The sequence below is a fragment of the Dendrobates tinctorius genome, unplaced genomic scaffold (genome assembly GCF_039654945.1).
Source record: "Dendrobates tinctorius isolate UK_male_01 unplaced genomic scaffold, ASM3965494v1 ptg000251l, whole genome shotgun sequence".
Classification (NCBI taxonomy): Eukaryota; Metazoa; Chordata; class Amphibia; order Anura; family Dendrobatidae; genus Dendrobates; species Dendrobates tinctorius.
Genome location: NW_027361918.1, coordinates 7,191,506 through 7,206,948, shown reverse-complemented (window position 1 = coordinate 7,206,948; position 15,443 = coordinate 7,191,506). Strand labels below are relative to the sequence as shown.

Below are 15,443 nucleotides of genomic sequence, written 5' to 3'. Positions count from 1 at the left end.
GGAACCCCACGTCAATTTTTGGGGGTCTCCCCTGTAATAACCAGTAAAGGCTAAACAAAGAGCTGTGTGCTGATGTTAATAGCCTGGGAACATTTATGGTTATTGACCCTTTTCCCAAAATATTAACATCAGGCCCCAGCAGTCGACTTTGCTTCCGCTGGTTCAAAAAATTACGAGGGAGCAAACACCAATTTTTTATATTTATTTTATACATGATATACACAGCAGGTGCTGAATACAACTCCCATAATTGTCGCCTGGTCGCTCTGATCTCAGACAGACTAGGCGACAAAGATGAGAGCTGCCTTCAGCACCCAGGAACAGCTAACTATACTAACTATACTGCTTTTCCCAGGAACCAGTAATAATCTTTATTTTTATAGTGCGCTAACATATTCCACAGCGCTTTACAGTTTTCACACATTATCATCGCTGTCCCCAATGGGGCTCACAATCTAAATTCCCTATCTGTATGTCTTTGGAATGTGTGAGGAAACCAGAGTACTTGGAGGAAACCCACGCAAACACGGAGAGAATATTCAAACTCCTTGCAGATGTTGTCCTTGGTGGGATTTGAACACCAGACTCCAGTGCTGCAGTGCTAGCCACTGAGCCACGATGCTGCCCAGTACATGTGAAACGGGCACACGGACATCACATAGATGCCACATGGATTAAACACATGGACAGTAAAAAGATACACAGATGTAACACGAATGACACATACAGATTGCACATGGACAAGGACCACAAATCTCACCAGTATTGTTTTTTCCAGTATCGGAATTGCCAGTACGTGTGAAGGAGGCCTTAGAAACAGTTTTTGTGTTTTCTGAGATTTTTACAGTTAGTTGTAGCCCCAGCAGATTTTCACCCCAACACTTTATTCCTGTTACCGCTTACTAAAAGCTCTCGACTATTCCTCTCCGGCCTCAGAAGTAAGATGTAACATTTGGGGAGGAAGATGCAGCTCAGAAGTCCAGCGCTAGAGGCCAAGATGGCAAATACCTGCACTGCTACAGTATACTTACCACTGGTGCTTAGGTAAGCTGGTATGAATGAGATCCAGACACAGCAGAAGACCAACATACTGAAAGTGATCAGTTTGGCCTCATTGTAGGTTCCCGGAAGGTTCTTTGCTAGAAAGGCTACAAAGAAACTTATCATGGCCAACAAACCCATAAACCCCAATGTCATGTAGAAGAATAACTTTTGTCCTTCATTGCATTCAAATATTATTTTGTGGTTTTCTATCTGAGTGTTCAGTGAAGGGAAAGGAGGAGACTTGTAAAGCCAAACAGAGCAAATTACAATCTGTAACCCGGAGCAAAGTCCTACAACATGACGTGGGATTATGGGTCCTAACCATTTCCTCAGCGGACTGTTAAGTCTGGTGGCTTTAAATGCGAAGATCACCATGATGGTTTTCGCCAGGACTGAAGAGATGCTGATGCAGAAGACCACGCTAAAGAATGTTTGTCTCAGGAGACAGGTGACCTTGGTTGGTTGACCTATTAAGACCAAGCAGCAGAGGAAGCAGAGAATGAGTGACACCAACAAGATGTAGCTGAGCTCACGGTTGGTGGCTTTGATGATTGGGGTTTCCTGGTGTTTGGCAAACAATATTAAGATGCCGACAGTAAGAGCTGAGAAGATGACGATCATCATGACCAACATAATTCCCAATGGTTCTTCATACGTAAGAAATTCTATCACTTTTGGGATGCACCTGTCTTTCTCTTCATTTGACCACTGATCAGGAGGACATTTAAGACACTCACTGGCATCTGAAATATAAGAAGATGTCTTCTGAGATGTAGGTAAAATGTTGTGGTATTTACCTGATAGAGTGGGTATATCTATGGGAAAAATAGTTCAGCAGCTGACTAGCTTTCATTGAAGAGACTCAGAAGAAGGTGAAAACTTTATTTATTGGCACAGAATTTTTCAATCAAAATTAGTTCGACACCCCCCAGCTGAGTCTACAGATGGACATACATAGGCATTTCTGATTTGGCTAATATGAGCATGTTTACATACAGGAGAACATATAACAATGTCCATGTTTAATTGAGTGGAAGATCTTACCGCTGTTGTTGGCCACCTCACCCACAGAACAGGGGAGGCAGTCGTAGCAGCAGACAGGCTTTCCTTGTTGTGGAACCTTTCTGTACCCGGGAAGACACTGGACACTGCAGACAGAACTGGGTATCTACAAGAAGTAAAGCCAAGAAGACTATTGGATCACAGAACCATGGACAGATCATGCTTATTCTTAGTATATTTAGGCATTTTTGTAACTTAATTTATGGGCTCTACAGACAATAATTTTGGAGTTACAGATCAGGTATGCACAAAAGTCTATAGCGCTATAGATCAGCTGTACACAAGAGGCAATGGAGCTACAGATCAGATCTGCACAAAAGTCTATAGAGCTACAGATCAGATTTACCGTAGTGTAGTACTCGCAGGTATGAGGGATGCAGTGACGAGGCGTGAGATGGGTTGAACTTTAAGGTGTAACTTTTATATATACAGTGGGGAAAAAAAGTATTTAGTCAGTCAGCAATAGTGCAAGTTCCACCACTTAAAAAGATGAGAGGCGTCTGTAATTTACATCATAGGTAGACCTCAACTATGGGAGACAAACTGAGAAAAAAAAATCCAGAAAATCACATTGTCTGTTTTTTTTTCATTTTATTTGCATATTATGGTGGAAAATAAGTATTTGGTCAGAAACAAGCAAACAAGATTTCTGGCTCTCACAGACCTGTAACTTCTTCTTTAAGAGTCTCCTCTTTCCTCCACTCATTACCTGTAGTAATGGCACCTGTTTAAACTTGTTATCAGTATAAAAAGACACCTGTGCACACCCTCAAACAGTCTGACTCCAAACTCCACTATGGTGAAGACCAAAGAGCTGTCAAAGTACACCAGAAAAAAAAACTGTAGCCCTGCACCAGGCTGGGAACACTGAATCTGCAATAGCCAACCAGCTTGGAGTGAAGAAATCAACTGTGGGAGCAATAATTAGAAAATGGAAGACATACAAGACCACTGATAATCTCCCTCGATCTGGTGCTCCACGCAAAATCCCACCCCGTGGGGTCAGAATGATCACAAGAACGGTGAGCAAAAATCCCAGAACCACGCGGGGGGACCTAGTGAATGAACTGCAGAGAGCTGGGACCAATGTAACAAGGCCTACCATAAGTAACACACTACGCCACCATGGACTCAGATCCTGCAGTGCCAGACGTGTCCCACTGCTTAAGCCTGTACATGTCCGGGCCCGTCTGAAGTTTGCTAGAGAGCATTTGGATGATCCAGAGGAGTTTTGGGAGAATGTCCTATGGTCTGATGAAACCAAACTGGAACTGTTTGGTAGAAACACAACTTGTCGTGTTTGGAGGAAAAAGAATACTGAGTTGCATCCATCAAACACCATACCTACTGTAAAGCATGGTGATGGAAACATCATGCTTTGGGGCTGTTTCTCTGCAAAGGGGCCAGGACAACTGATCCGGGTACATGAAAGAATGAATGGGGCCATGTATCGTGAGATTTTGAGTGCAAACCTCCTTCCATCAGCAAGGGCATTGAAGATGAAACGTGGCTGGGTCTTTCAACATGACAATGATCCAAAGCACACCGCCAGGGCAATGAAGGAGTGGCTTCGTAAGAAGCATTTCAAGGTCCAGGAGTGGCCTAGCCAGTCTCCAGATCTCAACCCTATAGAAAACCTTTGGAGGGAGTTGAAAGTCCGTGTTGCCAAGCGAAAAGCCAAAAACATCACTGCTCTAGAGGAGATCTGCATGGAGGAATGGGCCAACATACCAACAACAGTGTGTGGCAACCTTGTGAAGACTTACAGAAAACGTTTGACCTCTGTCATTGCCAACAAAGGATATATCACAAAGTATTGAGATGAAATTTTGTTTCTGACCAAATACTTATTTTCCACCATAATATGCAAGTAAAATGAAAAAAAAACAGACAATGTGATTTTCTGGATTTTTTTTTCTCAGTTTGTCTCCCATAGTTGAGGTCTACCTATGATGTAAATTACAGACGCCTCTCATCTTTTTCAGTGGTGGAACTTGCACTATTGCTGACTGACTAAATACTTTTTTTCCCCACTGTATATATAGATGCCTATAGGGGCTATCTTGAGCAACCAAGACAAGCTAACAATAATTGTCCTTGCCGGGATCAAGACAAGAATACACTAGAAAAGTGAACACGACTAACCCGGCAAAGACCGGTCACTATAGGGCTGCGGAATGGCCGACTACGGGTCCTTAGCTACAACATGTCACTTATCCTCTCTGACATCCGGCAGGGTGCTGTTCGATGATGCTTCAGCGTTTCAGCCGCTGGGCCCAGCCGGCAAGGATCGTCCAGCCGACGAGGATCTGGTGAAGACTTCGGGCGTTCCTACACTCTGGTGAAGTGGAGGCACAGCAGTCCTCTGGTGGGTTCCCCTGCGAGGTGCCTCCTGGAAGGGATGATGCGGCGATGCCTGGGGACCGATCTGCGCGGGCCGCGGGTGGCAGTGGGTAGGCCGCGGGCGGCAGTGGGTAGGCCGCTGCCACGGGCTGGAGTGAGACGGCGGCGACCGTGGATGGCAGCGGACAGACCGCAGCCTCGGGCTGGAGTCTGGCGGTAGCAGCCGTGAGTTGGAGCATGGACGGGCGGGCGGTGTTCCTCTGCTGAGTAACGCAGTGCTTCCTCCCTTCTGTCGATGGTGAGTCCCTCTTACGTCCCTGCAGTCGCAGCTGTCCTCTCAGGGCTTTGGCTCCCCCTGAAACTCTCTGGCTCCCTCTCACGTCCTTGCTGCTTCTCTGCTGCTCTGTCTTCTGCTGGCGTCCTCTGCCTCTTTTATATTAGCTCCTCCCCCAACATTTCTAGAAGTCTCTGCGGTCCGCCCCTAATTATGTCCCCCGGAAACAGTCTCCCTAGGAACCATGGTGACAGCCCCCTTGGTTCCAGCCCGGACACACGGCAGGGACTCCTCCTCCCACACTAGTCTATGGAGATACAGATCAGATCTATACAAGAGTCTGATGACAAAGCTACAGATCAGATCTATACAAGAGTCTGAGGAGCTACAGATTAGATCTACACAAGAGTCTGAGGAGCTGTAGATCAGATCTACACAAGAGTCTGAGGAGCTATAGATCAGATCTACACAAGAGTCTGAGGATCTACAGATCAGCTCTAGGCAGGAGTCTGTGGAGCTACAGATCAGATCTACACAATAGTCTGAGGAGCTACATATCAGATCTACACAAGAATTTGAGGAGCTACAGATCCGATCTACACAAGAGTCTGAGGAGCTACAGATCAGATCTACACAAGAGTCTGAGGAGCTACAGATCAGATCTACACAAGAGTCTGAGGAGCTACAGATCAGATCTACAGAAGAGTCTGAGAAGCTACAGATCAGATCTGCACAAGAGTCTGAGGAGCTACAGATCAGATCTACACAAGAGTCTGAGGACAGAGCTACAGATCAGATCCACACAAGTGTCTGAGAATGGAACTGTAGGTGGTATACCGGGACCATGTGATGCTCTACTCCCTTTCCTCACATATTGCCTTGTATATAAGGATACTATTTATCTGAATGTATATTGTATTTTAGGGATAATGTAGTAATCTTATTAGGCCATTGTATTGGGCACACTATAGTTCAGTAGCAAGAGCCCTGTAGATAGTTGTCATAGGAGGAGCTAACCAAGTGTAAGACAGAGGGTTTTCCTGTTCCTAGCCAGTAGAGCCCTGGAGCCCATCTAGGGCGGACAACTCCGTAACATTTGAAGCAAGTTACCCAGCTGTCCGCGACCCAGTTGGCCAGAAGTGCAGTCATAGCAGCAGTGGTGACAGCAGTGGTGGAACAGAAGCTATAGCAGAGGTCACAACAGTACGGGGACAAAGGTCGCTATAAAATGTGGCAGCTCATTGCATGGGCAGATGCCCTCATGTCCGGGGTGAAGCGGACGAGGGAACTCCAGAGCGTAGTTCGTCTGAACAGGGAGGACGCTGCAGGAACGGATGAGATGGTATGACCCTGGCACGTACTGAAGGACGTAGGAAAGAATACATGGAAAGTGAAGAATGTGGACTGCATGGAACCCTATGCTGATGTTGTATCCAATAAGGATGTGCTTGTGCTACGAAAAGAAAGAAGTAAAGTTCAACATTTTAAGTTGCAACTGGACTGTGTCTCTGTGCGCAATCATATTGAAGGGGTCTTGGGCAACTCAGAGGAGACCTTGAAGGTTCAGAGAGCAGAAAGGCAAGTACACTGACACAAGGACATTGTTTGTATGTGACGGGAGACCAAGGGTGCACAAGAGTCATTAGTCTCAGCCACAGCTACGGCCCTGGCACTCCCTCACAGAGCTACAGATCAAATCTACACAAGAGTCTGAGAAGCTAAAAACAGATCTACACAAGAATCTGAAGAACTACAGCTCAGATCTACACAGGAGTCTGAAGACGGAGCTATAGATCAGATCTACACCATAATCTGAGGAGCTACAGAACAGATCAACACAAGAGTCTGAGGAGCTACAGATCAGATCTACACAAGAGTCTGAGGAGCTATAGATCAGATCTACACAAGAGTCTGTGGAGATACAGATGAAATCTACACCAGAGTCTGAAGACGAAACTACAGATCAGATTTAGATAAGAGTCTGTGGAGCTACAGATCAGATCTACAAAAGAGTCTGTGGAGCTGCAGATCAGATCTACACAAGAGTCTGAGGAGCTACAGATCAGATCTACACAAGTCTGTGGAGCTAAAGATCAGATCTACGCAAGAGTCTGAGGAGCTAAAGATCAGATCTACGCAAGAGTCTGAGGAGCTAAGGATCAGATCTACACAAGAGTCTGAGGACAGAGCTACAGATCAGATCTACACAAGAGTCTGTGGAGCTAAAGATCAGATCCACGCAAGAGTCTGAGCAGCTAAAGATCAGATCTACACAAGAGTCTGAGGACGGAGCTACAGATCAAATCTACACAGGAGCCTGAGTAGCTGCAGATCAGATCTACACAAGAGTCTGAGGAGCTACAGATCAGATCTACACAAGAGTCTGTGGATCTATAGATCAGATCTACACAGGAGCCTGAGGAGCTGCAGATCAGATCTACACAAGAGTCTGAGGAGCTACAGATCAGATCTACACAAGAGTCTGTGGAGATACAGATGAAATCTACACCAGAGTCTGAAGACAAAACTACAGATCAGATTTAGATAAGAGTCTGTGGAGCTACAGATCAGATCTACAAAAGAGTCTGTGGAGCTGCAGATCAGATCTACACAAGAGTCTGAGGAGCTACAGATCAGATCTACACAAGTCTGTGGAGCTAAAGATCAGATCTACGCAAGAGTCTGAGGAGCTAAAGATCAGATCTACGCAAGAGTCTGAGGAGCTAAGGATCAGATCTACACAAGAGTCTGAGGACAGAGCTACAGATCAGATCTACACAAGAGTCTGAGGAGCTATAGATCAGATCTACACAAGAGTCTGTGGAGATACAGATGAAATCTACACCAGAGTCTGAAGACGAAACTACAGATCAGATTTAGATAAGAGTCTGTGGAGCTACAGATCAGATCTACAAAAGAGTCTGTGGAGCTGCAGATCAGATCTACACAAGAGTCTGAGGAGCTATAGATCAGATCTACACAAGTCTGTGGAGCTAAAGATCAGATCTACGCAAGAGTCTGAGGAGCTAAAGATCAGATCTACGCAAGAGTCTGAGGAGCTAAGGATCAGATCTACACAAGAGTCTGAGGACAGAGCTACAGATCAGATCTACACAAGAGTCTGTGGAGCTAAAGATCAGATCCACGCAAGAGTCTGAGCAGCTAAAGATCAGATCTACACAAGAGTCTGAGGACGGAGCTACAGATCAAATCTACACAGGAGCCTGAGTAGCTGCAGATCAGATCTACACAAGAGTCTGAGGAGCTACAGATCAGATCTACACAAGAGTCTGTGGATCTATAGATCAGATCTACACAGGAGCCTGAGGAGCTGCAGATCAGATCTACACAAGAGTCTGAGGAGCTACAGATCAGATCTACACAAGAGTCTGTGGATCTATAGATCAGATCTACACAGGAGCCTGAGGAGCTGCAGATCAGATCTACACAAGAGTCTGAGGAGCTACAGATCAGATCTACACAGGAGCCTGAGGAGCTGCAGATCAGATCTACACAAGAGTCTGAGGAGCTACAGATCAGATCTACACAGGAGCCTGAGGAGCTGCAGATCAGATCTACACAAGAGTCTGAGGAGCTATAGATCAGATCTACTACACAAGAGTGTGTGGAGCTACAGCTCAGATCTGCAGATAGGAGTGTGTGAACTCAACATTCCTCTTCCTCTCTGAAGAGACAATTTGCATAATTAACTCAACATTCAGCACATTCACAATAGAGGCTGTGATTTCTATTATTTAGGACCGGTGATGATCATACGCGACCCTCATCATGTCCATCTCTTTCTATGTTGTTCACTAATCTTTATTTTAAAGTTAAAAATGAAACAGAGTTAAACTAGTAAAAATAAATGCCCTGGATAGGCTCGGTTCACATTAGCGTTTGAGTCCGCAGTGTATCATCCGCATGCACAAACGCATGCAAAAAATGCATGCAAATCGCATGTTTACGCAGTGTTTTTATCTGCATCATCTTACTCATGACGAAAAAAACCGCTGTGCATGCATGAGTTTGTATACGTTTTTGTATGCGTTTGCGTTGTTTATGCTCATGAGTTCGATATGACACCAGACACCAAATGGGCGTGTCTCATGGGATTTCTGTGAAAAATTCCTCCTCCAACCCACAACTGAACTCTGGCTGGAAAATGCTGCAAAATTCCAGGATCCCAGAATTTCAATTACAAAAAATACTTTTATACTGTTCTCATGGTGATTGCAGATGCTGACTGTCGATTTATTGCCGTGGATGTTGGGTCATTTGGACGAGGAAATGACTCACAAACTTTCAAAAACTCTGACATGGGCCAACATTTGTATGGGAATAATTTCAATTTTCCACAGCCACAACCTCTTCTGAACACTGAAGGACCGCCAATGCCGTTTGTTGTGGTTGGGGATGAGGCGTTTCAAATGTGTGCCAACCTCATAAAACAGTACTCAAGTCGGGACTTGAATCACACCAAAAGGATTTACAACTACCGACTGACAAGGGCGCGAAGAACTGTGGAGTGTGCCTTTGGATTACTGGTATCTAAATGGTGCATTTTGGGAACAGCCATCAATCTAAAAATTGAGACAGTTGATGAGGTTGTGAAAGTGTGTGTTGTTCTGCACAATTACATCCTGGCAAAAGAGCAACCCCACTTAGAACTTGAGGAACCTGTTAATACCACATAGAATTACCAAGATCACCCTCTGAGGACAACAGTTGAAGTTGCCCAAATGAGGGATAAATTTGCTGCCTACTTTGTTTCGGATATTGGACGTGTGGCATGGCAAGACGAAATGGTTTAAGCCGCTAAGTTAAATATACCTGTAATGTTATGTACCTGTAATGTTATGTACCTGTAGTGCTTGCTGTCTTTAATACTAACACCTTGACTGTAACTTTAATAATAAACACCTTTAATGTAACACCCATTAATACTTCATTCAACAATACACACTTGTTTAAATAAAGAGATAAAGAAACAGGTATTGTGAACCAAAAGAATTTTAATTAACAAACATAACAACAAGAAGAAATTTGACAAACAAAAAAAAGAAAAAAAAGGCTTCACTTTTGGGATCTGTGAGAGGGAGTTACATTGTGGACCTGGGGGGTGTTGGGCTGTGAAGGTAGGCTAGGAGTGGTTGGGGAAGTTGTTACAGGGGAAGCAGCAGTCAATTGGAGGATTGGATCAGAAACATTGGCAGAGGACACATTGGGGGAAGAGTAATAATAATACAAAAAACTTGGCACTCAACTAGAATATCTTTTCAAGCACAGGAGTGGCTATAATGAATATATGTTGTAGGTCCTTATACTGCAGTGGTGGTCAGGGGTTAAAGTATGCCCTAAAGGACACGATATCTGATGCTTACACCACAGCCTTGAACCAGGCTGAACAAATATTGAGCATATACAGGAGCCTGAGTCTCATGCATTTATCTTCCTTCCCGAACCAAGCAGTGAGACCGATGAAGGTCTATGTGAGACCGAAACGTTTTTGCAGACTGCTATAATAAAAACTCTTGAAAAGATATTCAAGTTGAGTGCCAAGTTTTTTGTATTATTGCACATTGGTTTGGGTGACCAACTTGAGCACCTCGCGGTAGTGCCACGCTTTACTCCACATTAGGGGAAGAGGACACATTAGGAGTGGAAGTGAAAACAACTTCCTGGACATGTTAAGTCTGAAGAATGCATGGATTTCGAACGCATGCGTACGCATGTCCTTGCGTACCAATGCGTTCCCATAGACAGTAATGCGTTTTTTGACGCACTCATCCTCATGCGCATGCCTGTGCATATTTGCCGGATTTTTGACGCCTCGAAAAATGCAACATGTTGCGTTCGCCACGCCGCACACCGCTAAACAACACAAACATACGCATCTGCATGTCCCTGCATACACCATGTTAAAGATACAGTGCCTTGCAAAAGTATACGGCTCTCTGGAACTTTTCAACCTTTTCCCACATATCATGCTTCAAACATAAAGATACCAAATGAAAGTTTAGAGGGACGGCCGGGTCTCGGTAGATCTGCAGTGGTATGATACTCCTTCCATTTCAATATAATCGCTTGCACAGTGCTCCTTGGGATGTTTAAAGTTTTGAAAATCATTTTGTATCCAAATCCGGCTTTAAACTTCTCCACAACAGTATCACGGACCTGCCTGTTGTGTTCCTTGGTCTTCATGATGATCTCTGTGCATCAAACAGAACCCTGAGACTATCACAGAGCAGGTGCATTTATACGGAGACTTGATTACACACAGGTGGATTATATTTATCATCATTAGTCATTTAGGACAACATTGGATCATTCAGAGATCCACAATGAACTTCTGGAGTGAGTTTGCTGCACTGAAAGTAAAGGGGCTGAATAATATTGCACGCCCCACTTTTCAGTTTTTGTATTTCCAAAAAAATTTAAAATTGCCAATAAATTTCATTCAACTTCACAATTGTGTCCCACTTGTTGTTGATTCTTCACCAAACATTTACATTTGGTATGTTTATGTTTGAAACATGATATGTGGGAAAAGGTTGAAAAGTTCCAGGGGCCGAATACTTTCGTAAGGCACTGTATGTACGCATGACGCATGTGGATCTATGCGGATCAAACGCTGTGCACAGATACGCAAATGTGAACCCAGCCATAGAGATGTAATGAAATAGATTAAAAACACACACACATCCATTAACTAAAAATCATACAATGCACACATTACACACAATCTTACACCTACAATCCATAAATACATTCATAGTGTGTATGTGGTGAAGATTAATAAAACCTTCATGTTCCTGCTGACTGTATGTAAATAACTGCATTTCTTTTAACAGGATTTGATGCTAGAGCCTAGAATTCCCTGATTTCTCGAGCAGAAAGAGAAGGCCACCACTGCATCAGGACAACATTCGGCTGTCAGTCAGGTGCAACTTACAAGGAGCTGTATTTCTGGAAGATTAGTGTGAGTCATTGGGGAGCCGCTCTCCGTAGGTGACGGCTGTGGACTGCAGTTCATATTTACCTGCCACCTTGTGGCCATCGATCAAGGAGATGCTAATCCCTCTGCCCCATGTTGATACTTCTTCTGTAAAGCGTTTTATTGTGTATAAGTCGGGGTCTTCTCTGTACTCACATGTGAAAACTGCTCATTCCACAAAATGGAGCTGATATTCAATGTGATTTGGTCTCCACCTTTTGATTCTGTGTCGATTTTTCCCACTTTCACCAGATTAAAGCTGTTCTGGAGAACCTGAACATTAATGATGTCATAGGAAGCTGTGAGGTCACCATCAGCATTAAATGTTAACATCTCCCCTGACCCGGTAGAGAAACTTGATTTCTTGAGGTGATGAAGCACCTGTAGAAGTGGTACATGGTCAGTAAATATTAAAGAATTCTCCATGAGACCTTCAGTTTGCGAACTGGCCACCATTTTAAATTTGGTTCATACTCCCAAGCTCCATGATCACCATTTAGCCAAGATCTGGCTCTTCAATCAGTTACCAGTCAGGTGGCTGGAAACAATTCAGGTCTCAATCACTTGGACCATGTTCTAGGAAATTGGGGTTTTCACAATTGACTATGAGGGAGTCCCCATCCATAAAGTTTGTCTAGAATGCGGTTCCAAAATTTAGTGAACCCATGGTTTCTGATTTGCAGAGTTGAGTAATGTATCTGTACCATAGTTGACATAAATGAAAATAAGTAGGTAGAAATCCTCCAACTTATTGTTCGCACTGAGGGAACAATGGCTGCACAATAAGATGGTAAGCTGTTCTAAGCTAAGACAATTGTCTGAAGTCACATAATCTCACTGAACACTTTATATAAATCATCACATACCTTCCAAGGTTTAACAACATTAAATTTCTTGCAGATTCCATCATAGCAGCCAAGAAGTGAGTGCAATGCATGAGAATAGGCATACACCGCTAAGTAGGCATGGTAGGTGTAACTCAGGTCATTGGTCTCAAATAACAATGGCATTTGTTCTCCAAGCTCCTCTTTCCCTGTGCAGTGTGCTGTGTCATTTGTATCAAGGACATTTGAGGTTTGCAGGTCCCCGTCCTCATCAGTCCACTTGCAGTTGAATGCTTTCTCCCAAAAAACTCTGATAAATGGGTACGAAGAATGGTCAGATGGACTCAGGTTGAGAAGAAAGCTCTCAAATCCAGGCATATCTCCTGTTTTTGGAATCAACCCAATGGTGCCATTCAAAACCTTCCAGGTATTTTTAGAATAAAGTCCTGGAGTTATTGCAAAGGAAGCGGAAGTTATGAATATCTTCCCAGTCACACCCTCAGCAAACAGAGCATCTAGTAGAGCTTTTGTATGGACCTCAGGACTGTGCAGAACAATCACATTGACTGTGCTTTTCTTAATTACCTGGACGATGCTGGAAATCTGTCTGGCTGAATAGCTCAGGTGGATTTTCTCCAGGAAGGCTATACAAACTCCACTCCTCTCCATACCGGCTTGGATGACTTGACCTCCTTGTAGCCCTACATCATTGTCTACCACCAACATTCCCACCCATGTCCAGCCGAATTGGCCAACCAGCTGAGAAAGAGCAATGTTCTGAAATGCGTTGCTGGGTACTGTGCGAAAGAATGATGGGAAGTCAATCTTATTACTAAGGCTGGACAGGGTGGCCCCATGGCTGATCTGGAAAAGACACATAATCCATTTCAGAATCCATGAAATTTCCAATAATATAATTTAAGTGGAATTTTTAGCTTTGTATTATGAGCGCAAACATCAGAAAAACAATTGTCATAGTAGGTGAGGTGACTCTACAAATGCATTACCTGGGGGTAATGGAGGACACCAAAGATGCGAGCTATTGGAAGAGATAAAGCAGATAAAAGATCCCCCACAATCCCAGCTGTAACAGACTGGAGGTAGCAATCGTAATCTGGAATAGAGTTAGCAGTTCCGGATAACAAGGACATGACTCCTCTGATTGCTCTCAGTTCAGACATACAAGTGTCTACCAGACTGAAGCCCAACGTGACATTAGGCAGGAGGTTTGGAGTTTGATTAACTTCACTTATTGCGAACATGAGGCCAAGAACATCTCGGTAATAACGAATGTGAAACCTGTGAGAAATAGAAGGTAATGGAAACTTTATAGTTTACTTTATAATTAGTCACTTGTTATTCTGTAATATACGGAAGCTACAAGAAACATGAAGAAGACATTATCAAAAGATCAATAAATGGTCAACATGATCACATCTAAGCTCACTTAGGCCTTTTTTTGCTGTCTAGTGACCTGTGGACTTGACAAAAGCTGAAATGTATTGAGCCAAACATTGTCACCTGTTCACATGGGCCATTAAAACATTATTAGCACCAAATTTGCTCAGAAGGTTTCCCACCTTCTTTAGGTTTGTACATAAAGAGGATGTTGGGTGACAACTAGCCGGTTGACACTGATCTTCATATTAGACATATGATGCTTTATTTTTTCTGTTGACCTGGAGGATAACGCTTTATTTCTGCTGTAATGTTAGAAGCATCAAAAGAGGAGAGGATGAACCCACCCTTACCTATTCAGGTCTCGACATCTCCTGGAAAGTTGGTGACATCGAATTTCACTTAGTTCTAGGTGCTTTATAGGGATTTGCAGGCTTCACAGAGGCCCTGTTGTATTGAGCCAAAATGCTGCTACCTGCTCACATGGACCATTATAAAATTTAATGCGCCCTGAATTTTCTAGAGTACAGTCCATCTTTTTTAGATTTGTACATAAAGTGGCGGTCAGGTGACAACCAGCTGGAACCCATCTGTTTATTGGACTTGTGCTGCTCCATTTTTTTTTTGTTGTTCTTTGGTATCAGACTGAAGTCCTACTGGAACTAAATGAGCATGAAAAGGAGTAAGGATGACCCAACACTTACTTAGTGCATGATACTGATTTTGGCATCTCCTGGAAAGTTGGTGGTTGGAAGTAAAAGTCAGAGTGAACAACAAAGGTTCCTCCAATTAGAATATCTCCAGTCTGGAGGAAGGAATCCATTGTCCATCCCTGAAGGTTGCAGCCAAACTGGGACTGCTCTTCACTTAGTGAAGACAGAAGAAGGAGCACCTGAAGAATTCTCCTCATGAAGGTGGAATGGTCGTCTTAGATGAACCAATGGTAGAAACCAAGCCTGGAATCAGATGAGACAATAACAGAAGCAAAATAATAACAAAGTTCTCTGAACTCTCATGTTTAGGCTGCTTATTTTTAACCTCCAAAACCCTTCTCCCTCTTTAGTGTTTATCAAGTGATGAGGAATCTCAGACTGAATCTTTAGCTGGGCAAGAGGAATTGCTGGTAAAAAAAAATAAAATCTTTAATGGTTCTCATTAATTTCAATGGGTTTCTTAGATGTATGAAATATTTAATTTGAGAGCAAAGTGTCCTATAGTAGATTGATAATACCTACTCCCATATTGTGGATGACCATAAGGGAGCTTAGCTGAAAGTGGACCTTTGGCCACAGTTTGAAAAACTTTTTTTGCCACGTTCCCGGTAACTAATCTGATGGCCATATGTGGAGTTGGGTGGGAATTTTCCTCTTTCCCTTTTATGGGACAATTCACATCAGTCTCATGGAGTTTTGAGTTCCTCTGGAACAACATGTTAGACGTAGGTTGGACTAGAAGGATTTGTGTCTTTTTACAACCTTAAAACTATGAAAAATTTTCTTCA

General features: G+C 43.5%; 1 protein-coding gene across 1 annotated transcript; it reads right to left on the bottom strand.

Moving 5' to 3' along the window:
* Positions 1-870: 870 nt before the first annotated feature.
* On the bottom strand, positions 871-14,887 carry LOC141065403 (extracellular calcium-sensing receptor-like). The gene is made up of 6 exons (XM_073557868.1): positions 14,647-14,887; positions 13,552-13,843; positions 12,587-13,408; positions 11,877-12,101; positions 2,089-2,212; positions 871-1,787 (listed from the first exon to the last, which is right to left on the bottom strand). The coding sequence occupies exons 1-6, from the start codon at positions 14,850-14,852 to the stop codon at positions 871-873; spliced, it is 2,586 nt and encodes an 861-aa protein (XP_073413969.1). The 5' UTR covers positions 14,853-14,887.
* Positions 14,888-15,443: the final 556 nt, after the last annotated feature.